Source organism: Haliaeetus leucocephalus, unplaced genomic scaffold (genome assembly GCF_000737465.1).
Source record: "Haliaeetus leucocephalus isolate CR32 unplaced genomic scaffold, Haliaeetus_leucocephalus-4.0 Scaffold175, whole genome shotgun sequence".
Classification (NCBI taxonomy): domain Eukaryota; kingdom Metazoa; phylum Chordata; class Aves; order Accipitriformes; family Accipitridae; genus Haliaeetus; species Haliaeetus leucocephalus.
In genome coordinates, this window is record NW_010972611.1 from 560,492 (window position 1) to 586,178 (window position 25,687).

The 25,687-nt window shown below is 45.2% G+C and overlaps 1 protein-coding gene across 3 annotated transcripts; it reads left to right on the forward strand.

The window, feature by feature from the left end:
• On the forward strand, positions 1-25,554 carry SMG5 (SMG5 nonsense mediated mRNA decay factor). Of its 3 annotated transcripts, XM_010564083.1 has the most exons (22): positions 1-155; positions 3,121-3,219; positions 3,849-3,972; positions 4,636-4,792; positions 7,921-8,010; positions 9,353-9,442; positions 10,353-10,431; positions 10,999-11,124; positions 11,579-11,647; positions 13,522-13,730; positions 13,879-14,016; positions 15,108-15,809; positions 18,814-18,983; positions 19,258-19,333; positions 20,029-20,204; positions 21,334-21,492; positions 21,712-21,771; positions 22,701-22,860; positions 23,241-23,331; positions 23,994-24,068; positions 24,417-24,555; positions 24,949-25,554. In XM_010564083.1, the coding sequence occupies exons 1-22, from the start codon at positions 16-18 to the stop codon at positions 25,030-25,032; spliced, it is 3,213 nt and encodes a 1,070-aa protein (XP_010562385.1). In that variant the 5' UTR covers positions 1-15; the 3' UTR covers positions 25,033-25,554. The 3 variants fall into 3 exon arrangements, with proteins under 3 accessions (XP_010562385.1, XP_010562386.1, XP_010562387.1); XM_010564084.1 differs by lacking the exon at positions 23,994-24,068; XM_010564085.1 differs by lacking the exons at positions 23,241-23,331; positions 23,994-24,068; positions 24,417-24,555; positions 24,949-25,554 and having other exon boundaries at positions 21,695-21,771; positions 22,701-22,786.
• Positions 25,555-25,687: the final 133 nt, after the last annotated feature.

Below are 25,687 nucleotides of genomic sequence, written 5' to 3' on the forward strand. Positions count from 1 at the left end.
AGGTTTGTATTGGAGATGCCCTCCAGGATGCCTCCTACCCTGTGCTCGAGGGGAAGGGGGAAGGTGAAATACCCTCCAGTGTCCCTGCTCAGATCATCCCTGGAAGGAGACTTTTCTGTACTTCACATTTGGCAGGCATTTGAGTCCTGGTGCATGTGAGTAGGCTTTCCTTAACTGCTTGATCACATTTCTTATCCACTGATACTGTTGGCAGCCAAATAGCTGTCTGTTTGCTTGCAACTTGTAAAGGGAGATCTGGGAACTGCTTTTTTTTTCCTGTCATTTCATGGTGTCATGCTGCATGGTATCAAGATGCATTTCTGTCACTGCTGAATTCAGGATGATTCTCAAATGAGGTTTTGTGACCTTTTTTTTAGACAGAAAAATAATAGAGGCTTGTTTTGCATGTGAGCTACGGAGCAGTGGGAGAGCCTGGACCATGTGCCTGTAAAGGAATCTGAATTGAATAAGTGGCAGGAGAAGGAGTCAGTTGAGCCTTTGAACACAGTTAACTTGCACATGAGGATTTGGACACAGGGGTTCACACCTGCACATGTTACATCCCACCCTAAGGGCTGACCATGTCCTTGGATGCAGGTGTCGACTGCTTGTAGTCACTGTGAAATCATTTCCCACCTTGAGGTGTCAGTGACATGTGAGCTTGTATCAGACACAGAGCAGCTGTGGATTCAGTGCACAGTGAATGCATTTTTACAGCTATTTTGAAGATGTAGAGACTGCCTATTTTGGGAATAGAGGATCATAGTTTTCCTATACTTCTCTCTGGGAATCAAATGAATCAGCAGTTCCCCTTTCTTCTGGTCACCCTTCTGCATAGGAAATAAATCAGTTCCCTGTGAGCCACAGTGTTTGTTTCCTGCTGCAGCACTCACTGGAGAGGGTCTTTGAGAGATACAGTGACAGGACAATAATCCAGGTTGCAGTAAGGATATGTTTATTGCCTGCTGCTTTGTGGAGATCTATTTTGGGGAAACTAAACGTGTGTGGGGGGGTCTTGCTAGTTTTTTTTCTCCCCTCCACTATGCTGTGAGCTTGGATGAATGCTTCATACTTACTGCCTTTTACCTGTAAACCAAAAAGCATTTTACTTGCTTGCCTTACTTTCTGTTGAGGATATTAGGTTGTTAGTTTGCAAAGGACCTTCAGGCCATGTGAGAAAGATGCTAGTGAGCAGAAGCGGCTGTGGTTATCAAGGTTAGTAGCAGACTTTTGTGTGATTCTTACTCTATTCTTGGTTTTATTCACGATTATTTAGGAAGAAGTTGGTTCAACTCTGTGGTGTTTTGATCTCTCAAGCCATTGTGTGAGACAGTCCTATTCCCTACGCTTCTCTTCTTTTGTCAGGTTCTGTGGTTTACTGAAAACAAGTGAAATTTCCAGTTACCCTTGGATGAAAGACTTCCTGTGACATAGCATGAGATGGGACGTTTTCTCTTTGAGCTCCTGAATGTTCTGGGTTTTTTTCAGGGAGGTTCCTTTTGGTGTGGTGGGTTTGTGAAAGGAGATTTGCCTTGCTAGTAAGGGGCTGGTTTATGAAACCGTCAGTTACATTACAGTAATATTTGTAGTTTTCAAGGAAGTGGTGGTGGTTTCAGCCTACCTCCTTAGCATGATTTTGCATGCTCTTGCTTGCAAGTGCCGTGCAAGTGCCCAGTATTCAATCTGGCAACCATTTGTGTACGTGTGCAAAAAAAAAAAAGGATTCAGTCATTGCATTGTGCTGTGAGTGTGATGAGGGAGTTTGCATTCTGCAGATGATGGAGATTTTGGGGTGGGGGAGCAGGCTGGTAGCAGCATTTAACTGTTCTGCTTTGCAGAAGTTTGCTGTGATCAGGTCTGTCTCATTCTGTATTTACAATGCATCTTGGTTGTCTTCAGCTTCTTGTTAAACAGCTCTCCATGTGCGGCAGGCTCAGCAGTAGGAGCAGTAAAGGTATTAGAGCAAATGAGGAATGACAGGTAGATAGATGTGAAGTTGAGGGGGAGAACAAGTGCCTGTGGAGTGTGATAGCTAATGGCTGGGGATGGCTTGGAGGATGTATTTCTTACAGAGGAACATGTAGAGTCAACAGCTGGAAAAATTAATTTCAGGAGTCAGTTTATTGACCTCAAATACAGGCTTAACAAAGGCAGAGGTTTAGACATGACCTCTCTTGGTAGGAAGGATTTAATGTGGCTGGTCGATTTGGCTTTATTGAACTGTCCATGAGATATTGATGAGGGTACTTTCTGTCAGCACTAATGCTTCTGTAGGTCCCTGGTTTTATTTCACTGCAGTGTTCTGGAGTTGTGGTCTGCTTTGTTCACAGCTACAAACTTTTGAGTGCTTGAGATTTTATATACAGTGTGGTATTCCTCCTCCAGGACAGTCTTGGGCAGTGATTCACAGAAGTATTTTTTTGCATGACTCAGAGGTTTGGGGGTTGCTTGGTCTGTCTTTTAGCTGGCTTTCAGGGGGAAGTCTCATAACAAATTTCATATTTTAGGCTGGTTTTGAGTATCTCTGTTACCTGTCACTGAGAGGTCTTTAAGGGCTTTGGTCAATGAGTCACTGTAATGAAGCCCCGGAAGTTTTGGCAAATGAGAATGACATGAGTTGCCTTCTTTTATAGGCGAGTCGGTAAGGAAATAGGAATTGGTGGAGGTTTGACTCTTACCCTATCAAAATGGTACCTGCTAGAAATCAATCCATTTTTTATTCATAGAGTTTAAGATGTTTAAATTAATCTGAGTGTAAGTATAGCATGATTTAATTGCAGAGGTTAAAAGTTGGTAACATGTCCAAAGACATTTCTGACTTTGCTACTATAGAAATAACTGATGTTTTTGATCAGACAGGCAGTAGTAATTGGTGATTAAAAAGCTGATTTGCAGCAAAATCATTACAGTGTATGTAACTCTGCTTTCTTCTTCTTTCCATAAGCTTTTTAAAATAGACTGCAGAAAGGAAATCAATTAATATGGTGTGGTGGTATAATGCAGCTTGCTAATAATGGAATTAACTAGGCTAGTATGGGTCTGTGCAGACATCCTATGTCTCATGAAATAATCCCAGATAACCTGCTATTCTGAAAGTCTTCTTTCTGTGTTGGCTTGCAGAGCAGTGGTAGAGGCTGTTCATCGATTGGATCTCATCCTTGGTAATAAGGCAGCGTATCAAGAAGTGTTCAAGCCAGAGAACATCAGCTTGAGGAACAAGTAAGTTGGGAAGGGCGCTTATTTTTTATATTTGGCTGGAGAAAATCCACGTGAAGCAACAGGTGGAGGTTTTGAATCTGCAGTTCCACGGTGTATTTGATTTGTAGTGCACCTGTTGACCTGGGATCCCTCCAGGTTTTTTAAGCAGAGGCTAGATTTCAGATCTGTATTTGAACAGCACCTAACCATACAGTCCATGTCTGGAGGCTTTCCTGAGTGTCCTTGTAATACAAATAAGTCATCTTCATGTTGGCCAATGCCTTCCTTGTAACTATCTTTAAAAAAACTGTGTGGTGAAGAAACTTCTTATATGTGTGTGAAGTCTTTTACCAGGTTCAGAGGGTGCCTAGCAAGGATGATTATTCTTAGTAATATTTTAAGCTTTCAAGACAATTCTTGACATTACTGCAATTTAGGAAGTTACTGGTGGCCAGCTGAGCCAAAGTAACTGGTTAGGTGTATGGCTTTTCCAGATGCTCTTGTGTGGGAGTGATACAAGCTGTACCATCACCAGATAGCCTAGCTCATCCATCATAATGAATTCAGAGTTTCCTCTTCCGTGCTCATGTAGTGGCAGCTGTATTTGAAGCTCCTGTAGCTAAATGTGAATTCTCTGCTGTCTCTCTCAGGCTGCGGGAGTTGTGTGTGAAGCTGATGTTCTTGCATCCAGTGGATTATGGAAGAAAAGCAGAAGAACTGCTTTGGAGAAAAGTTTACTATGAAGTTATCCAGCTCATTAAAACAAATAAAAAGGCAGGTATCTATGTCTCTGGCATGAGAAAGTCTCTGGCTGTGCAATGGGTGAGACCAAGTTAAAAGCTTCATTTGCTTGGAGAAGTTGTCTGACCACAGGGCAGGAAGCCAGGCACTCCTGAATTTTAATCATGGAGCTGAACATACACTTTTTGTCTAGCTGTGGGCAGGTAAGCTTTAATGATCTGCTGAGAGAGCTGCTATTGCAGAGGATATTTCAACATAATTTGCTCAATTTTTGTCTTCCCATCTTCAAAAGACATGTATCACCATGTAGAACAATGGTCATAGGAGGCTTTGTCAGTGCTGATTGTTTTTACTGGATTTGATCACTGGAAAATACTCACAGTATTCACGCCTGTATTTTCTAACACCATAAACTCTCTCCTGGTGATCTGGTTGTCTGAATGTGTTTAAGGTGCTCTAACCAGACACCTTGATTTTATTTATTTGTTGTTGCAGCAAGTATTTCTCCTTGATGTTGACCCTTAGTAAATACTAGTAGATACAACATTGTTGAGCAAGAGGAGGTATAGAACTGTGCAAAAACAATTACTGCTGAGCTACCCACTATCTTGCTTCATACTTGGTATTACTTGGGTGGCCATCCTAAAATGTTACCTGGACTGCATTAACATATTCTCATTTTTTTCTTCCCTCTAGCACATTCACAGTCGTAGCACTCTGGAGTGTGCGTACCGGACTCACTTAGTTGCTGGCATAGGATTTTACCAGCACCTTCTCCTCTACATTCAGTCTCACTATCAGCTAGAGCTGCAGTGCTGTATTGACTGGACGCACGTAACGGACCCTCTAATAGGTTAGTGCTCAGTGTGTTGGACTAGTGGGTAAGGCCTGAATCCCAGAGAGGTGGCTTCCCCTTGTACTAGTCCATCTTTGTTTCGGCATTTAAGGGATTATCTTTTTTTTCTTTTTTCTGATGAGCCACTTGTCTGTTTAGAACAGACTGTCTCTCCTGCTCAGTTTTCCATGGCACTGTTTTGTTGGTTTTTTTTAATACTAAACTAGGGAAGAAAGAAGGGTTTCTAACAGGAAGAAAATGCTGTTAGGAAATTCTTTACTAAGTGTTTGGTGATGGCAGATTTTTATGGAAAATTGAAGAGCACTTCTGGCTGTACAGAATGTTTTTAAAAGCTTGATTAAAGCAGACGAACAGGCCATTGGGGGAATAGGTTCTTGAAATCAACAGATTTTTGTCAGGACATTCTATTCACTAGATGTAAGATATTGTTCCTCCTCTTGGTGCCCCTTTTATCTGTGCTCCCTTCACGTACTTCCTAGTTGTACTGTGTGTAGCTTTGAAACTGCTATTGAATCTTGGACTGAGAACATGAGGAAGCTCTTGTAACACAATAAGGTATGTTAGCTGTCTCAGGTAACTGCCTCTGTGCATGCCGTTAGATGCAGGGTAATTTGAGGTATCTTACCTATTAGGGGAGGAAGAATAACAGTGTTTACAGTCTTGAAACAGCTCAAAGCTGCATATGGATTCACATCCTCGATTAACTTGTAATAGTTTGCTCACATTTGCTCCTGGGTTGTGCTCTGTGGCCTCAAGGCACATGTTTCTGTTTGGGTGGGTCCAGGGGAGAAATGGAGCCTCTATATGTTTTGTGAACTGTATTAGCAAGTGTTTAATTGACATTCTTAAAGCTGGCAGGGGGGAGGACAGCAGAAACTGGCATATGAGAAGTTAGTATGTCTTTAGCGATAGAATGTTTTAGTTGCTGGTATCCTATTCTTCGTTCCGGGAGACGATTGTATCATGATCGGCTTTGAAATGTTGGTTTAAAAGGCAGATGTCCCCGGCAACTGTTGCTTTGAGAAATGTATCTCAGTACTGCAGAATTAATAAATTCTTGAAATGCGCATTCCAGATGGGTTTGTACCCTGTGGTGTATGATTGCATTTGAAAGGCTTCCCTTATTCAGGTTTCTTAATGTGTTTAGGCTCTCTAAAAGGATGCAGTAGACGAGTATGTAACTGGATAGTAGAGATGTAACCTTACATATCCGGAAAAGTGGATGTGTAAGAATCCCATATGAACTACAAATTAGGGTGGACACAACTTGATGGTTATGTAAATGGGAGCAAGAGGATTCAAAGCAAAAAAGAAAAGGAGGATAGGTCCAATAGCATATGTGGACACAGATTTGAAGGCCATGTATTTGTATAATGCAACTCCTACAATGCCTGTTAGTAAGTGGGAATCATTCCTCACTGGTCACTTAAGCCTACAGATTTCACTTCCACTCTTTTAAACTAAGCCAAGAGGGAAGCAACTCAGACTGCAGGCTGGACTGGTCTTAAAAATCTTCTTTTGGGATTCCTGCTTGAGGGAATTTTCTCCTCCAGAAGGTGGAAGTCCTTGGCAACAGGAAGACTGTACCTAGACTGAATCCATGACACTGGTCTGTCCAGTGGCAGTAAGTGCTCTCTGGAGAGGAAGCGTGAATGCAGTAGCCTTTGCCTCCTGATCTCTGGCTGAACCATGGCCCTGCTGGCTGAGAAGGTGCTGATGGGGAGTTGGGAAGCACGATCTTCCCAGCAGCAGCCCCTCCCAGGAACTGAGTCATGTTTGGTGGCTTAAGTTAGTTCAGATCAGCTGCCTGGAGCCTTCCTCTGTTGCTTTTGACACTTTCCACTGCCTGAACTGCCTTTTTTTTGTTTGGTTGGGGTTTTTTTGTTTGTTTTTGTAAGTTCAAGTATAGAATAGACTAGACTAGACTTTTACTTGGAAGCGACCTAACAACAATCATCTAGTCCAACTGCCTGACCAATTCGGGGCTGACCAAAAGTTAAAGCATGTTATTAAGGGCATTGTCCAAATGCCTCTTAAATGCTGACAGGCTTGGGGCATCAACCACCTCTCTAGGAAGCCCATTTCAGTGTTTGACCACCCTCCCGGTAAACAAATGCTTCCTAATGTCCAGTCTAAACCTCCCTTGACACAGCTTTGAACCATTCCCACGTGTCCTATCACTGGATACCAGGGAGAAGAGGTCAGCACCTCCCTCTCCACTTTTCCTCCTCGCGAACCTGTAGAGAGCAATGAGGTCGCCCCTCAGCCTCCTTTTCTCCAAACTAGACAGGCCCAAAGGCCTCAGCTGCTCCTCATAGGACATTCCTTCCAGCCCTTTCACCAGCTTTGTTGCCCTCGTCTGGATGCAAAGGCAGTTTTGTCTGGAGGCAGTTCTTCCTAACTGACTGCAGCTGCTCTGTCTACAACACAGATTTGCTGTCCTGATTTTTCCTTGTTTTACTTATCTTCCTCCCTTTTTGGTTGGCCCGTCCTAAATCTAGATCTCAGTCTTGAGACAATGAGTTTATTTCCATCTTCAGCGTTGGGGAGGGTACATCCACATTGTATGCTACTGCCAGGTGCAAGTGTGCTCAGACTTTGTTCTAGCTTCCAGGGATTTGTGCCGGCTCCTATCCAAAGGCCTCATTAGCCATGCTAACAAAATCAGCCTCTCGACAGGCCTTATTAGCTTGTACTCAATGCTGTGTTAACACGATCACATGGCTTGTAGACAGGAATTGGCCTTTGTCCTCTCATCTGAGTGCAAATGGAGCCAGCTCTCTGTGGCATACCTTGTAGACAAAGTCTGAGTGACAGTCATTTCAGTGACTGTTAGTGATACAGTGATATGCACTGCCCCTAATCAGCGGGGAACTTGAAGGGGGAGTGGGTGAGCATCAGCATCTACATGTATTTTCTACATTTATTTTCCACATTTTGACAAGAGTGATCCAGTGCTGGTCTATAACATGCTATAGATGGCAGCCAACAGTGTGGTCTGACCATGTGGTCTTTGTTTTCATTCCATGAAATGTTGGTTGTCTCAGGCAGAGGTGTAGGCTGCTCATGTGTCTTTCCAGCAGCCTCTACCCACTGGTGTATGTGATTTCATATTTCTCATGTAGGCTGCAAGAAACCTGTGTCTGCATCGGAGAAGGAGATGGAGTGGGCACAGATGGCATGTCACAGATGTCTGGTTTATCTGGGAGATCTAGGTAAGAACAGCATCGTCTTTCAGGGCAACCTTTAATACATTAAAAAGATGGTGCCTGTGCAGTGCTGAGTCCATCGTTGTTAGTCACCAGCCATAGTTACTTGCAGACACTGGTTTCCCTCTGACACATTTGTCAATGACTGGTATAAGCTGAAATCCTTGTGGGTAACTGAACTGCTACAACTTGCAGAAGCTTTGTTTTTGGGCAAGTAGAGGAGTTTGCTACTGATAAACAGCTGTATCTGTGGCTGTGTAAGAATGGAAGTCTTTGCTTTTATTTATGTTGTTTGGACAGTGTGAAGGAAACTCAAAGTGAGCTGACTTCTCAGTTCAGACTTGCTTTAAGGTTGCCTTACGGAGCCACTGTCATCAGCACAAGTGTGACTGAAAATCAGATTTGTTAAGCAATATTGTGAATCCATCCAGAGTGGTAGGCCACTGCAAAGCCCCAGATTCTTTGTCATTGTGTCTGGCTGCGTGTCATCCTTTTTATAGCAGACATGTCTATCCCACAGTCACGACCTCCTGAAGTGTGTGGTAAGTGTGTCAGCTTCTTGCCTGATTGTGAACATGTGGGAGTGAAGACAGTGAGAAAACATGTAACTGTGTGAAAAACAGCTATTTGAAGTGAGGCATGGGTAAATGTGCTTGACATGCAGCAGCCTTCAAGCTCTTGAAAGCTGTTTGGCATTATCGTTGCACAGGAATCAGCCTAAAAATGGCATTGCAGATAAATGCCTTATGTGGGTAGTAAGAATGACTTACCTGACTGGTGGGACAGAAACGTGTTCACCTCTTCACAATGCTTTCACCTAAGGTTTCCAAAATGCCTACTGTTGTCCACAAAAAAAAAAAAAAAAAAAAAAAAATTAATATAAGTCCAGTCTAGCCACAGCCAGGTATTTTATTAGGTCAACTGACTTGCTTTAGATTTCACACTCTGCAGTAGTAGTATATAGTCTGTTTGAGGTACTGGAAAATGGAGCACAATTCTGAGTTATTTCAAGGATAAATGAATCAGCACTTAACACATGGAGCAGAAGAATTTCTTACTTTTGCTTACAGGCTGCCACAAGTGTTGAGGGATATCCCCTTTGCTTGAAGTGGCAGGGGTTGTGATGTGTGGAATAGTGCAGTTAAAATAGAAGTGCTTCAGACAGGCCTGGCAAACTCTGTACATTTCTGTGTTTGCCAAGAGCGGTTCTTTGATGGATTTGTTGACTTAGCCAGTATTTCTAGTTTTGTGGTATTTTTAATCTGTAGGGAAACTGTGCTTCTCTGCAGAAGGGAAGACAAGACACTGCCTTCTGGTTTCTGATGTGCGGTGTGTGGTTTTCTTTCAGCTCGCTATCAGAATGAACTGGCAGGTGTGGACACAGAGTTGCTGGCTGAGCGGTTTTACTATCAAGCCCTTTCTGTTGCACCACAAATTGGTGAGTGAGTTACCATGAGTTTTTAGTTGTTGAAATCATGTTGCTGCAACCTAAAAACAATACTCTGTGATACTACGCTGGTCAGGTTTATGTCCTGCTGCTGAGAGAGGAGTGGTTTTATCCTCTGGTTAAAACTACTTCCTTCTTTGAGAATCTCTCTTGCTAGCAAGCCAAAGAGAGGAGTTAAAACAAAGGTGCTCTTTGCCAATGACTTCAGCTTACTCATATGATAACCTCTGAGAATCTCAGAATTCCATGAATGTGGTAAAGTTGTGCTTGTCTGGCTAAGGGAAGATCCAGCTGTCTGTTGCCAGAAGCAGAGCATTATTGGTCATCTCCCTCTTTTTACCCCTGCAAAAAAATCTCACATGCTGCTTTCTCCTTCAGAAATGACTACCTTATGAGAATACATTGTGGCAAGAGGTGAGGGCCTGTCTTATCTTAAAAAGTATGCAATTCCAGAAAAACGTTTTCTCTGTGCTGTCTTTACAGAGTTGTCACTGAGTTGTTTGACAGGCTGATCCCAAATACCAATAAGTGATAAAAATTTATGTACCACACTGAGCTGGAACAGAACTCTTAAATGCTGATAAGGTGATGTCTATGTCAAGAGGAATACAGAGTCAAGGCCATGGCATTATCAATGCAGAGGAGGAGGCACTGTATGCTCTGCTTTCTTATGTAGCTAACTAGCAGGAAAGTGGGGAGGATCTAAAAGCACTATAAGACAGAAGAACCTGGGTGGCAAAAGGATCGAGTAGTCCAGACCTATGTACTGCAGCTTTACTGCTGTTTGTGTCTCCTGGCTTCCCTTCTGTGTGGAAATGTAGTGAGAGAGAAAGGATCTGCTTTCTAGTAGGGCCATTGGAGAATTGTAAGTTAATTCTATTGCCCCTCTCTTTCATGACAGGCATGCCCTTTAACCAGCTGGGGACATTGGCAGGGAGCAAATACTACAATGTGGAAGCTACCTATTGCTACTTACGCTGGTGAGTGTCTGTGAACATCTTGGCTTCCTGGACAAAGAATCAGTGCACTGTGATTGCTGGTGCCAGATTCTTTTCTCCTTTACTTTGGACTTCTGACTGTTTTCAGCAGATGAGTTTCAGGGGAGGGGGAAGAGAGATGGGTTTATTTCACCCTTGAGCAGGACTGCTAATAAGAGCGAGCCTTGGTCAAACCAAACCATCATGCTGGTCACTAAAATACATGTGCAGGGCTGCACTGAGACCCTCTGCCTGTGCTTGAGAGCCAAGTTTGATGGGGAGTAGAGGTGCTGAGTGAGGCACCTCGATTAGTGAGGTAGGTGGAATTCAGTTATCTGAACATGGCCTTAAGGCACAAATTTGAAAAGGTATGTAAACATTGCAGATGGAGCTGTGGTGCAGCTTGAAGTGGGGTTTGAAGACATCAGTGGGAGTTAAGTATCCCAGCATGTTCAAACAAAAGCACTAGGTACCTGTCTTCATGCTTAGATGCCTGAATAACTTTCTAGTGAATTAAAGCCATAAAATGTGGCAAAGTAACTTTTGATGTGTTCTATTTTGGTATCTCAGTATCCAGTCTGAAGTGTCCTTTGAAGGTGCCTATGGGAACCTGAAGCGACTGTATGACAAAGCAGCCAAAATGTATCATCAGTTGAAGAAATGTGAAACCAGGAAGTTGTCTCCAAGCAAGAAGCGGTAATAGGGAAAAGAAAAGGAGAGGGGTGCAGGCTGAGGGTTTGCAATGCCACCAGTGTCATCCTCTGGGTTGAGAGTAGTGTCTTTCTGGGAAGTGGGAACTGGTACATGGCCCATTTGAGGCAGTGACTGTTCCCAGAATTTTGAGAGCCCCAGTCTAGATCCCATTCTTGATCTCTCAGGTCATAATTTCAGGAGAAAAGCTAAATGTTGGCTAGGTGTAGAGTTTGAGGTGAGAGATTTTCTTACTCTCCCCTGGAGCTGGTGACTGTTCATGACGGTTGAGGTATATTGGTGAAAGTTAGAAGTGTATAAGCTGTCTTTTTTTCTCCAGTTTCATCAGAATGTAGTTTTCAATTGAGACCTGATTTACCTATTAAGAGAGGTTTGTTAGTCTAGTCCATCTCTGTGACGGGGTACCTGCTTTACAGTGTTTTCTTCTCAATCTTTTTAGAGGCAAAGACATTAAGAGGTTGCTGGTGAGCTTTATGTACCTGCAGAGTCTTTTGCAGCCAAAGAGCAGGTAAGGTTACGGCAGATAATATCTTCTATTGATAACTCACAGTAGCAGGCATTCTGAATTGGAAGAGACTGTTCCATGTAGGACAACAGTGCCTGTGCTGAGGCTTTCTGCCAAAAGGTCCAAGACTTTAGTCTTCTAACCTTGCAGGGAGAGTGAAGAAGATTGTCATCCAAGGGAGGCTGAAATACCAAAAGGTTAAATACTTTGCGACTCTGGCTAAATCAAGCCAGTAGCTGAGTGAATGTTGAACTCTGGAGCCTTGCAGCCTTGCCCTGTTCAGTCATCAAATGCTTTTTCCTGGCAAGGACTGGATTTAGGCTGACAGGACAGCAAAGAGTCACTGTCTGTATGTGTGCAGGGCTGTTCATTGCATTTGGAAATCTGTAACCAAATACCTTGTTTGGAGAAACAAATAGCATAACCTGTTCATGTTAGAATAGGAAAGCTTTGTACAGCTGTGTGATTTTTTTTTTTTTCCTTGGATTTTCTTTGTCTCTGCTAGGAGCCTTTCAGGTGATTGTAAATAAAACTCTTACTGCTTGAAATAGAGCAGGTGTTTTAAAGGGCTTATACACAGGCTACAGTTAAACTCATCGTGGAATAGTTTATGTTGGAAGGGACCTTCTAGGGGTCCAGTCCTCCCCCAAAGTAGGGTCCACTGTGAAGATAGATTAAAATGTGAAGTCAGATGAGGTTGCTCAGAGCTTCAACCAGCTGAGTTTTGAATGGATCTAAGGACAGAGATTTGACATTTCTGTGGTCCCCTTTCCAGTGTTTGACCGCCTTCACTGTGGAAATTTTTTTTTCCTTGCATCTAGTCTCATTTTCCTTTTCTGCAGCTTGTACCCATCACCTCCCTTCCTTTTGCTATGCACCACTGAGAAGAGTCTTTCTTAGTCCTCTGTAACCACCTATTTGGCACCTGAAAACAGAAGGTTATACCCCCCGAGCCTTCTTTCTTTCAGGCTGAACAAATTCTGTTCTCTTTGTCTCTTCTCATACGTCACGTTCTCTATTCCCCCGAAGTCCAGTTTGTCGGTGTCTTTTTGTTTGGTTGGGTTTTTTTGTACTGGGGACCCCAAGACCGGATGCTGTACTCCACATGTCATCTTGTGAATGCCAAATAGAGAGGGATAATAATTTTCCTCAACCTGCTGGCTGTGCGCTTGCTAATGCAGCCCAGTATGGGATTAGCTTTCAGATACTGACTTATACCAGAGTGGAACTTCCAGGCTGATTTGATATCCGCTTAACACATATTTAGCGCATAACAAAATTGGAAATTACTTCCATTTCCCAAGCACATTGCCCCCTGAAAAGGATTTGCTAGATGTTTTGCAGACAGGTTTATTCTGTAACTAGGAGACTCCCATCACCGATTATACTGAATACTGTGAGTGCTTCCTTTGAAGTAGCTAAGAGCTACAGAGGATTTTGGAATATTCTTACAGGGCTGCAAGTTAGAGACATGGGAGGAGGAAAACTTGAGTCCCCAGTTTGTGCGCTGCATTGTCATCCTTTAACTGAGCAGTGGATCTGAAACTTTTGCTACCTTTAGCTTTGAAGTGCTGTGTGTCTTGATGGCTACTGCCTGAGCTCCCAGGGAAGAAGTCATATATTTTTTGGTGACCCATTTCTTCGAAGGGAGATGCTGTGGTTACTATTTGTCTTTAATTTAGCAGCTTTGGAGAGGAAAACATAATCTGATTAATTTCACTTGCTTCCCATAGCTGTCGTTGCCTGCAGTATATTCCCTGGTGCTTCATCCTGTCTAGTGCTAAAGGATAGCCTAACTGCCAGTTTTGCTTCCGTTTCCACTGCCAGGAGCTTGAGTCTCGAATAATAATTATTGTTTATTTCTTCCTTTTGTTAAGCTCTCTGGATTCTGAGCTGACATCTCTCTGCCAGTCTGTGCTGGAGGATTTCAACCTGTGCTTGTTCTACCTGCCCTCTCCTCCTAATCTGAGCTCAACTAGTGAAGATGAAGAAGAGTATGAGAGTGGCTACTCCTTCCTTCCTGATCTCCTGATCTTTCGCATGGTGATCATCTGCCTTATGAGTGTTCACAGCCTCAAGAGGGCAGGTAACCAGTGCTTTATTCAGCCATTCAGAAATTTAGTGATTAACATTCAGCAGTCCAGTTAGGCTGAAGATGTTGTCTTAATTGGCGTTCATGTTCTGAACTAGTGGTCAGTCTCCTCCACCTCATTACACTGTCTTATTGCGTGCAGGTTCAAAGCAGTACAGTGCAGCCATCGCTTTCACGCTGGCCCTCTTCTCTCACCTGATAAATCACGTCAATATTCGCCTGCAGGCAGAGCTAGAAGAAGGGGAAAATCCAGTCCCAGCCTTTCAGAGTGATGGCACAGGTAAGAGAACAGAGACAGTATAAGCTGGGTCTTCCCAGCTGCCTGCCTATAGGGCTGGCTTTTACTTTTCTTCCCGAAATCTCCTGGGCATGGGTTTTGTAGTATAGTGCCTGAGTGGTGTTAGAGTCATCTTGATGTTTGACTGGCTGAAATCCCCAAAGATGCGTAATCTGCAGAGAGTGTCCACTTAGATGCTCTCTGTGAGTATCAGAATTATCACAGGATGAAAATTTTGCTTTCCTTGCTGTAAGGAGTTATCTTTCTCTATCTCTTGGCAGCTCATTCATCATCTGTTTACCCCAATGCGTGCTCCTTATTTTCTGTCTCTCTATTCGCTGTTATTTACTGGACTCTCTTCTCCACTGAGGAGATGATCTCAGGTGAAACACCTGGGCAGAGCTGTGTCTAAGGGAGGGAGGCCCGGCTCAGCATACCTCATCTCTGCTCAAACAAAAATAGATTGTTAGCTTCTGGGAGATCGTGTTGAGCAGAGACTAAAACTTCTGAATCTTTCCCCTGCAAACAGTCGATTTGTAATATTTCACAGAGTGCAAGCCTAGAGTTTTCCTGGTCAAAAGCAACAATGAATGACTCCTCCCCTGTATAGGTTTTGAAGCTGTCAGGGTGACATAGGGCTGCTGGAAAGGCTGTGAGCATGTTGGTCAAGGAAGGGATTAGGTCAGCTCAGTCTAGTTACAGGGTGGAGTGGCTGGTTTAATCAAGCTGACTGGCATGTGCCCTTGCCCTGCTTGGGGGGTCACTTGGCTCTCAGACTATAGGAAGCTGGGGAAAAGGTTTAAGATTCAACTGTGTATTTTGTGCTGGTCTAGCAGCATTCAGCATTGAGGCTGCCTGATAATGGAGCAGCACAGCTTGGGCAGTAGGAATCCAGGCTTCCCAAGTCTTTCTGGTTGCCTTTTAGAAAATGGGTCATTCTTCTAGGGTTGCCATTACTTGTTCTCTGGTTAAAGACACTAATAGAAGTGATGGCTGAAATTGCACTACTGTTTCCCCAGGCTCAGGGCTGGCAAGCAGCTTGTGTGACACATTGGGACTTTCTTAACTTGTGGTCTCATTTCAAATGCCTGCAGATGACCAGGAGCTGCGGGAGCCATTGAACTCAATTGAGAAGGAAACTGAAGCTGATTTGGCCAATCATCAGCCCAGTGAGGAACAACGGAAGAATGACTGCAAGAAAAGCAAGAAATACTCCCGCCTTTCCTGTTTGCGCCGCCGTCGCCACCCCCAGAAGGTGGATGAGAGTGACCTGAGTGAGGGCTTTGACTCTGACTCCAGCCAGGGCTCCATAAAGGGCAGTGATGGCTCAGAAAGTGGCTCAGAGAAGAGTGATGAGGAAGCAGAAGCTGCTTTTGATGTGGAGACGGACTCTGACATGAACAGCCAAGAATCTCGGTCCGACTTGGAGGACATGGAGGATGAGCCAGGTGAGGAGGGAAGCGGCCAAGGCAAAAGCGGGCCCAAAGAAGCCTTAAAAAACTGTGTGGATGGCAGTGGGCTGGGGGACTCCAAGGGCCCAAGCATCTCTAAAATTGAGGCTCCAGATCCAGCAGTCAATGGGCCAGCTTCCCTGAGCACTAATGATGCAAGCATAGCCAGTAATCTCCAGGCCATGTCCACCCAGCTGTTTCAGACCAAACGCTGCTTTCGCTTGGCTCCCACTTTCAGCAACATCCTTCTGAAACCAAACAGTGAACCACGCGTCTTGAAGGATGGAATAGAAAGTAAGCCATGTGTCAATGGAGATCTGGAGAAGCCCAGCTTGGTGGAGCAAGGTAAGGATCAGTGACCTCGTTCAAAATATTTGTTGTTGCGGTTCTGTGTAGAAAACTGCAAGCTGTGGGAGTCTGTTTGCTAAAACCCCTCCCCATCTTATGGTGCAAGTTCTCCTTTGGCCAGGTTTGGAAGAGCAGGTTGCCCAAGTCCTGGGCAGGTCTTGGGTTGGGTGTTTCCTGAAGGAGCTTTACTCTTACTGCCTGACATCCAGGAATATGTGTGCTGAGCAAAGGAAACACCTGCAACTGGTCAGGGTTATCTGTTGTTCTGCTCAACCAGCTAAATGCTGAGCAGCTCTGATAATACAGAAGATAATTCCAGCAGGTATTAAAAATTTGGATTATATTCCTTTTTCCCATGTGAAATCTCTGTAATCAGACACTTACTAGTGCTTCTGGTGACGGACAGTGCAGATGCAGTCCAGGAAGTTCTCCATGAGATGGCAGATTGTCAACTCTGCAAAGCTCTCATAGGAGCTTGTCTGTAAGATGTGACCTAGGTGCATGCGAGAGGAGTTGAGGGCCTATTTCTGTGACCCTCTGAACACTGGCTTGCTGAGTGCTCAGGGTTGAACCAAACTGCAGATGCACAGCAGGTGGAGCTGCAATGTCTCTATTACCATGCAACTTACACAACTCAGTAATGTTCTGGGAAAAAACAGCTTGAAAGGGAGATGTGATGCACTACAGGGAGTTGTTTGTATTTCAGATAAAACCACATGGGCCTGTTCGGTCTTGTTTGTCATTCCTCCCAGCTTCCCTGGAGCAAGGAAACATTTTTGCATCATGCTGCCAAATTCAATGGGCCTGCAGACTGGCAAGGTTCAGGCTTTGCCTGGGCCAGGATTTGAAGTGGGAGTATTAGATCATGTTAATGTTTACTGGCTCCCGGCATTGCTTCATAGCCACTTGAAAGAGATGAGGGTTAAGGAAGAAACAAATGTTTTTTGGTCTGTTTAACATTTTCTTTCAATGGGTTACCCAGATGTTGCAGCTCCAGGAATGTATTTGAAAAATGTGGCCATGATACCTTTATAGATGTAGAAAATGAGAGATTGATTGAGCCAGGTTGAATGAATTAACCCATGTGATTTTTAGGTTTGAGCTCTCCTTGCCTCAGCTGTGCTGTTTCAAAACTTGAGCTATTTAATGGTCTTAACACTCTGTCAGGGGTGGTTTCTGAATAAGTTACTTCCTCCCTTTTGATTCTGAGGGTTTATTGAATGATAATTGCTGTGCTAATAGGCAGAAATGACCGTGCAATTCAAATCATAGAATCATAGAATGGTTTGGGTTGGAAGGGAACTTAAAGATCATCTAGTTCCAACCCCCCTGCCATGGGCAGGGACACCTTCCACTAGACCAGGCTGCTCAAAGCCCCATCCAACCTAGCCTTGAACACTTCAAGAGAGGGGGCATCCACAGCCTCTCTGGGCAACCTGTTCCAGTGCCTCACCACCCTCGTTGTGAAGAACTTCTTCCTCATCTCTAATCTAAATCTACCCTCTTTCAGTTTAAAGCCATTACTCCTTGTCCTATCATTACATGCTCTTGTAAAAAGTCCCTCTCCAGCTTTATTGTAGGCCACCTTTAGGTAGTGGAAGGCTGCTGTAAGCTCTTCCTGGAGCCTTCTCTTCTCCAGGCTGAATAACCCCAGCTCTCTCAGCCTGTCTTCATAGGAGAGGTGCTCCAGCTCTCTGATCATCTTCATGGCCCTCCTCTGGACTCATTCCAACAGGTCCATGTCCTTCTTATGTTGGGGGGGCCCAGAGCTGAACACAGTACTCCAAGTGGGGTCTCACGAGAGGAGTAGATGGGGAGAATTGCATGCCTCAACCTGCTGGTCACGCTTCTTTTGATGCAGCCCATGATATGGTTGGCTTTCTGGGCTGCAAACACACATCACCGAGTCATGTTGAGCTTCTCATCAACCAACACCCCCAAGTCCTTCTGCTCCAGGCTGTTCTCAATCCACTCATCGCCCAGCCTGTATTTGTGCTTGGATTGCCTGACCCATGTGCAGGACCTTGCACTTGGCCTTGTTGAACTTCATGAGGTTCGCACAGGCCCACCTCTCAAGCCTGTCAGGGTCCCTCTGGATGGCGTCCCTTCCCTCAGCGTGTCTACCACACCACAGAGCTTGGTGTTGTCGGCAAACTTTGTGAGGGTGTGCTCAATCCCGCTGTCCATGTCGCCAACAAAGTTGTTAAACAGTGCCAGTCCTAATACCAGCCCCTGAGGAACAGCACTCATCACAGGTCTCCACTTGGACATCGAGCCATTGACCACAAGTCTTTGAGTGCAACCAGCCAGCCAATTCCTCATCCACCGAGTGGTCCATCTGTCAAATCCATGTCTCTAATTCAGAGACAAGGATGTTGTGTGGGACAATGTCAAATGGTTTGCACAAGTCCAGATAGATAAGGGACTGTAGCAAAATGCATCGTTCATTCCTGGCTTGCTGCTATCTTGACCTCAGGTCACTCGTGTAGCTAGTGTGCAATTCCATTGGCAGTGGCTTTGAGATCCTCAGGTCTGTAGAATTACTGCAAAGCATATTCAGTATTTAAAATCACTTGGGCCCTGGGTCATAAAATAGCCCTACCATTTTCTTCTCTTGCATAGCCTGAAGACTGGTGCACGTTGACCTAAACAGTGATTGCTGGCCCTGTTCTCTGCAGTAAATTATATGGTCCTTGTGCCAGCACATGCTGCTTCCCCCTGCTCTGTTAGTGAGCATCTCAGAGGCTGCTGCAGGGCTTAAGGCATTGTAAAACCTTCACAGGGAGATTTTAGCTATCTTCTCCCAACAAAGAAGAAAATGCAACAGTGATACACTCTTATCAGCAGCATAGGGGACAGGGAACTGGTTTTGTGAGGATGTGTGGAGGCACCGATAAGTTCAATTCAACTCTTACTAAGCCAGTGCTGTTCTCATACCAGTAGGGCTTGACTTCTCAAGGGGTTTAATGCCTGCCATCCTGCTTTTGCCTTCCTTTTCCAGATGATGTATCTGACTCTGAGGAAAGCATTTCAAGTAACAAATCCTGCAGGAATGAGCGGTCCCTTCAGGAGAAGCTAGAGATCGTGACCAACGAAGGGCTGCTTCTCACTGTCAAGGTGTTTCTGGACTGGCTGAGGACAAACACAGACCTCATCATCATGTGTGCTCAGGTGGGAACTGTGCTTGGTGTTTGGTGCAAGGCTGCGTCTGTTCCGTTCCCCTGGGATGGGATGTTAAGGGGATATTGAAGCTACTGTCCCCAGTCCTAGACAGAAGATGATGTTAAATACCCAGCCAGCTGAATTAAGATAATCTTGACCTAAGAAGTGTTTTGAAGTTTACTCTTCTGAGGTCTGTGAAAGATGCTGGAAAACCCAAGCGGCCTGCTTATTGCGTACACGTGACTTGACATTATCTGTGGCCTTTTGTGTTTTGTTCCTGCAGAGCTCTCAGAGCCTGTGGAACAGGCTGTCTGTGCTCCTGAACCTTCTGCCTTCTGCTGCAGACCTGCAGGAATCAGGTACTGGAGGACAAAGTGGCAATGTAATGTTTCAGCAAGCCTAGTCATCAGTGATTTCCATGGTGTATGATAGATCCCGGGCTGAGACATTTGCCAGTAGCAGTTTGTGTATGAGCACAATGGGAAGCAATATAGTGCATGTGTTGGTTTTGTGTTTAAACAGCATTCCAGCTGAATACTGTCCTGTAGACTTTAGTTCTACTAATACATTATATATGGCTGACAGCATACTGCAACACTCACACCTGTGTATGTGAAGTCTGTGTGTGGCCAACCTGATTGGAATTAACTGTCAAGACCGTAAGTAAGGGTATGGTTTTGTCACGGCAGTCGTGGAAACTAGTTTTGAAGCTCCAAATGCTTGTGGTGTGCCCTGTACCTCAGCCTAAAGATCCCCATGGTTCATGAGAAGCACAGTTCAAACAGGGATGCTTGTCTGTTGGAACAAATGGGAAAGCTAACCTTTAGCTAACTACAGTTTTTCTGAAATGGTGCACCGAGCAGGTTGTTTGGGACAGTTACTCTCTATATTGTGGGTGGCCTTTTTGTTCCTCCTTCAACACACGCTCACAGTACATGTGTAATGTAGAACCTCTGCCCTTGATCATTACAGATTGTGTGCCTTAAAGCAGCTTTCTTCTTTGTCCCCACATAAGTCACCATATATTGCTGTGCTTCCCATCCATCCTCTCCAGGGCTGGCCCTATGTAATGAAGTCAAGGACATTCTGAGTGGTGCTGAGCTCCCAGACCTGAAAGCCAACTTGCTGCTACCAGAAGATGTGGCCTTGCGAAATCTTCCCCCTCTGAAAAATGCACACAAGAGGTTTAACTTTGAGCAGGACCGGCCCATTTTCTCAGCAGTTGAGGAGGTGAGTCAGGGTAGATCCTGAATCTTGGCACAAGCTGCATTTCCCTTTCTGGAGATGCAGCCTGTCTTAGCTGTGCAGATGATGATCTAGTTCTTTCTTGCCAAAAAAAACCCCAAACTTTTGAGTCTGAGGTGGGTTCATGTTCTTGGTGGTTGCTGCAGTCATCTGTCTTATCCAAAAATCAGTGTCCAAAAAATTGCCTTGCCTTCCCTTCCCTGTCAGAGTCATCGTGAAAGGAAGCAGTGTCACATGTTGACAGCTTTGCTGCATGAAGTCTCCTAACCTCCCTGGCTGGGCAGAAGAATTGTTATCTTTGGCCTACCTTGAATGAAGGGAATTTGGTTGGAGCTGCAGGATACTTCTGTGATGCTTCTCTAGTAAATGCAAAAGTCTCTGGAATCTCACTTCATGTGGCACTCTCTGCCCTTGTAGAGCACTTATGTCTGTTTTCGAAGCAGAGAGGGCCAAGGTGATCATTTCTGGGTGGTGGAGGTGTGCAGAAAAAGGCAATTGTTCTCCTGTCTTGCCTTGCTAGGCCAACCCACTTCATTTGGAGCGGGGAATACATAAACATCTTCTGCCTCAATTTGAGGGCACTGCTCTGATGTGTGACGTGGGACCCATGTTTGTTAAATCACAGTCCAGCTGGCTGAGGTCTTGAATGTCATCTCAAGTTGCTGGGACAGCTGGAGCAAAGTGCAGCAATCTCACATCCCACGTGAGCTCACCTTTTGCTGCCTTTGCTCAGCAGCCCAGCCAAGAGTAATGCCTGCCCCAAAATCAGATATAGATTGTTGTTTTATTTAATTCCTTTTCCCAGCACTGAGGGCTTGAGCAGAGATTTATGGGGGAGAGCCTGTTGATGTTTTCTGAGGTTTTCTGGAGTTGGGGAAGCCCAGACTGCAAGCACTTCAAAGCCTTCTGGCCAACTGTAGGCTTTCCTGCAGCTGTCTCCTGCAGTTTCTGTCTTCAGAAGCACTTTTCCATCAGAAATGTTTCCTTTGGATCTTTTTTAATAGCAGTTTCTGCCTTTTCCAAAAGCATGAGCTAGCTGCAGGGTCAGAACTGACTCAGGCTATGACTCCCATGGGGAGACATGGCTGGTGATTGTCTGTCTGCTTCTTTGCAGTCTGTTGTTCGGATTTGCTGCATTCGGAGCTTTGGCCACTTCATTACCCACTTGCAAGGCAGCATCCTGCAGTTCAACTCAGAGCTTGGGATCTTCATCAGCATAGCACAGTCAGAGCAAGACAACTTGCTGCACCAGGCCCAAGCCCAGTTTCACATGGTGAGTTGGCAGAGGTAGACTAATTCTCTGTACTTGGCACAATTTCCTGTAGGTTACTATTAGATTGTAACTATAATCACAGATCTTTGGTGGGAGGTGAAAGTTTTGATCCTTAAAGCTACTCAGGTATCCCCTTTTCACCCTGTTTCTGGAAGCATGTGCTAGTGTCAGCTTGTGTCTTTCCTGCTAACTGATATGGAAGTTTGTTTTTGTAACTAGGCTGCAGAGGAAGCTCGTCGGAACAGGCTAATGAGAGATATGGCTCAGCTTCGACTGCAGGTAGGAGATGCTGGTTCCAGCCTGACAACTGGCAGGGTAGTGGCTGAAATGTCTGAAACTAGGAAGGGAAGGGGGAGCTCTCTGCTCCCATCCCACACAGAGGCAGTAAGTCCATTCTGCAAAGACAGAATCATAGAATATCTCGAGTTGGAAAGGACCCATAGGGATATCAAGTCCAACTCCCTGCTCCTCGCAAGGCTATCTAAAACTAAACTGTATGCCTAAGAGCATTGTCCAGACACTCCTTGACAGGCTTGGTGCCGTGACCACTTCCCTGGGGAGCCTGTTCCAGTGACTGACCAACTTCTCAGTGAAGAACCATTTCCTAATGTCCAGTCTGCACTTCCCCTGATGTGGCTTCATTCTGTTTCCTTGTGTCCTATCTCTGGTCACCAGAGAGAAGAGATCAGCACTTCTCCCTCCGCTGCCCCCCTTGAGGCACTTGTAGACTGTGATGAAGTCAGCCCTCAGCAATTAGGTCACCCCTCAGGCTTCTCTTCTCCAAGTTGAACAAGCCAGGTGACCTCAGCCACTCCTCATAAGTCTTGCCCTCTAGCCCTTTCACCATCTTGGTCGCCCTCCTCTGGACACACACTAATGGTTTGATGTCCTTCTTGTATTGAGGTGCCCAAAACTGCACACAGTACTCGAGGTGGGGCTGCACCAGTGCAGCACGGAGTGGGACAATCACCTCCCTCTGACCTACCGGCTGCATCCATAGAATCATTTAGGTTGGAAGAGACCTTTAAGATCGAGTCCAACCGTCAACTTAACACCACCATGCCCACTAAACTAAACCATGTCCTCTCCTCCATGTGGTGGGAGGTTAGAATGGCTTGATGGAGCTTTGCAGGGTGAGTCTTGCCCTGTTTGATTGTTTGTTTCAGCATAAATGTGAAGCAAGTGTCTCTGCATGTGTGTGTTTTCAGCTGGAGGTTTCTCAGCTGGAGGGCAGTCTCCAGCAGCCCAAAGCACAGTCAGCCATGTCTCCTTATCTTGTCCCGGACACCCAGGCTCTCTGCCAGCACCTGGCTGTTGTCAAGCAGCTGGCCACCAGCGGGAGGTTCATAATCATCATCCCTCGAACAGGTATGGGGACTCCATGTCAAATAACTGAGCCTGCCTTCCGTCCTTGCTAGGAGGCCCTGCGGGCCAAGGTGGTGGCTTTCTCTCCTGCTGCTGTTGTCCTTTACTTCAGCTGGAGCAGCTGAAACACCATTTCCACATGTCACTTTTGGGGCCTGTTTTATGTGTGGCCCATGCTTGGAATCTAACAAAGTTATCGAAGAACAGCTGGAAGGAGAGAAGCCCTGATCACCCTCCACTTCTTCTGCCTCCTGTGGCAGCCACTGCTGCCATGCATCAGAGACAGTTCAGTGGGATGAGGAATTCTTGACACATCTGGATTAGTTTGCGGAAGTATAGCTGTAAGCCAGATGTTTTTTCTTCTTTTTTTTTTTTCCTGTTAGTGATCGATGGCTTAGACTTCCTGAAAAAGGAGAACGCAGGTGCTCGGGACAGCATCCGGTATCTGGAGGCAGAATTTAAAAAGGGAAACAGGTGAGAGTGGGAGAGTGATGCGATTTGCCCTTGCTTTTGGAATGGGTGTATTTTGGGGTAGGAGAAAATGTCAATGGTGGGAAAAGGCTGTGTATCCCTTGGAGCAGAGTGAGGAGTGGGCCAAGGGAAAGCCAGGCCTCAGGAATGCACTTGGCGAGAGGGAAGGTGGTGGAGTAACAGATTTGGCAGCTGGTTCTCCAGATGTGCTTGTAGTTGCTGCTCAGCTGTGAAATGTAGCTGCTTCTGAGGAAGGGAGGGAGTTGCGTTTCTTTATCAGTGTATAAAACTGAGCAGTACCTTTTACTGATGCACTAGGAGTGCTGGAAGAGCTGTACTGCATTATGGCCCAGGTTAGCTGTAGAAGGACAAACAGCTGTGCTTCTGTGAAGACAAACTGCATCTTCAAGGCCTGTATCAGGGCTGGTGGGCTTTGAAACACTTGTGTTGTTGTGAACTGCACACAGCGATGGTGATGAGACAGGGAAAGTGATCTAAGGGATTTCACAGGGGATTCCTTGGGCACGCCTTTGGGTGTTATTTTGGTTGATAAAAGCCAGCATTGTGAAAGGGTCCTGCAGCAACTGGTGGACCTGCTGTAGAGCATTAACTTCAGTCTGTGTGATGGGCTCTGCATGAGCTCAGTAACTCTGATCTTTCCTTAGGTACATTCGTTGCCAGAAGGATGTTGGGAAGAGCTTTGAGAGACATAAACTGAAGAGACAAGATTTAGATGCCTGGTAAGATTATAGCATCTGGAGATGTCCCAGCCTGATTCCCAGCAGGTAGCTGGCTTTGGGGAGAGGTGTTGGCACTGCGACCCATCATGCAGCTTGCTCGATTTGGTGCTCCAATATGAGTAATTAGAAAATTCCCTAGAGAGAGTGTTAGGGCATCCGTCTGTGCATCTTGCGTAGCACCAAACACTTCGTGCTAAGCAGGGTCTCGGAAAAGCCCTCAACAGGCAACAGAGAAACAGTCCTGCTTTCCACACGTCCTCCTGAACATATATGAAACTGTTTGCACAAACGAGTGGTCTTTCCTCTGACTTCCCCTTCTGTTTCTTTTTTGTTGCATCTGTCTGACAGGAATCTCTATAAAATACTGGACAGCTGCAAACAACTGACAGTGTCCCAAGGAAGTGGAGAGGATGACACCACAGGAATGGTTACCATCATCACGGGCTTTCAGCTGGAGGACCCAAGCACGTTCTCAGTGCCCATGCAGGTCAGTAGCTCTTTGGCTGAACTGAGCCTTTCTGCTTCCTAGCAAGATTAAAATCTGGTTGATTTTTTTTTTATTTTTTTTTTTTTTTTTATGTTTTCTGCCTTGGGTAATAACTGTCCTGGATTTCCCAAGTGTAGTTTATAAGTCGTGATTCCTGCTTCCTTGAAGGCCCCTTGATTTGTCATGCTTTTGTGGTGCAAAGTATGCTGGGGGAGGTGGGAGAAGTAATTTCCATGTCTGTGCAAGCCTCTCATGCCAGAGCAACTTTAGCATGAAGGAGAATTGGGCCTTTTAGCTATGACAGACTCTGTCTGAGAATCTCCAAGTTGTGAAGGGCAGTCTTCTTGACAGGGCAAGAAAAAAATAACCTGTTTTGTCTCTGCTTGCTTGCAGTCTGCCATCCAGGCAGCCACCAATGCCAGTGTAGAAATAAAAAATGTTCTGGAGTTCTACAAGCAGTGGAAAGAGATGGGCTGATGTTCAGAAAGGCATCGGGTTGGTGTACCTTTCTCTCTCCCTCTTGGAACGTGCAGCGTCTGAACAAAGGAAACAAAAATCCGGGTGACACTTAGACACGAAGAAGCAGCAGCAGCAACAATAACAAAAATATCCACCAAAAAAAAAAAATCCAATTGGGCACGCACACAGACACCCTCCACCTGTATCCCAACCAGACGGCTGTACATATCCGACGGCGCCAACTGCTCTGAGAAGAGAGAGGCACCTCGGCACGGCCGAGGCAGAGCTCTGCCCTTCTCCCAGTCGGCAGAGATGGGCGAGAGACGGGCAGTCATTCATTCCCCCCTCATTCCTCCCCAAAGCTTGCTTGGTCATCTGAAATGGGCAGGCAGCTTCTAAAGCGTGGACTTTACTTAAATGAAACCAAACCAGCGCAGCAGAAATGGGGCCCTCCTAGCTTGGGAAAGAAGATCCAGAGAGTGTTTAGCTCTTGTTTGGCAATCTGGTGACAGGAAAGCAGATGATATTCTTCTTCTTTTTTTTTTTTTTAATTCCCCTCCTTGGAATTAATTATTTTTCAAGGGTTTTTCCCTTTTAATTCTTAGTTTTTATATATACAAAAAATATAGAAATAAAAAAAAGAAAAAGTGGAGTTCTTTTGGGGTTCTGGATA

Excerpts from the sequence above, each read along its gene's own strand:
- SMG5 (XM_010564083.1), top strand. The coding sequence starts at position 16 with ATGCCCTCCAGGATGCCTCCTACCCTGTGCTCGAGGGGAAGGGGGAAG. Across the intron at positions 3,220-3,848 it reads AACATCAGCTTGAGGAACAA|GCTGCGGGAGTTGTGTGTGA; the intron begins GTAAGTTGGGAA and ends TGTCTCTCTCAG. Across the intron at positions 21,772-22,700 it reads TGGCTCAGCTTCGACTGCAG|CTGGAGGTTTCTCAGCTGGA; the intron begins GTAGGAGATGCT and ends GTGTGTTTTCAG.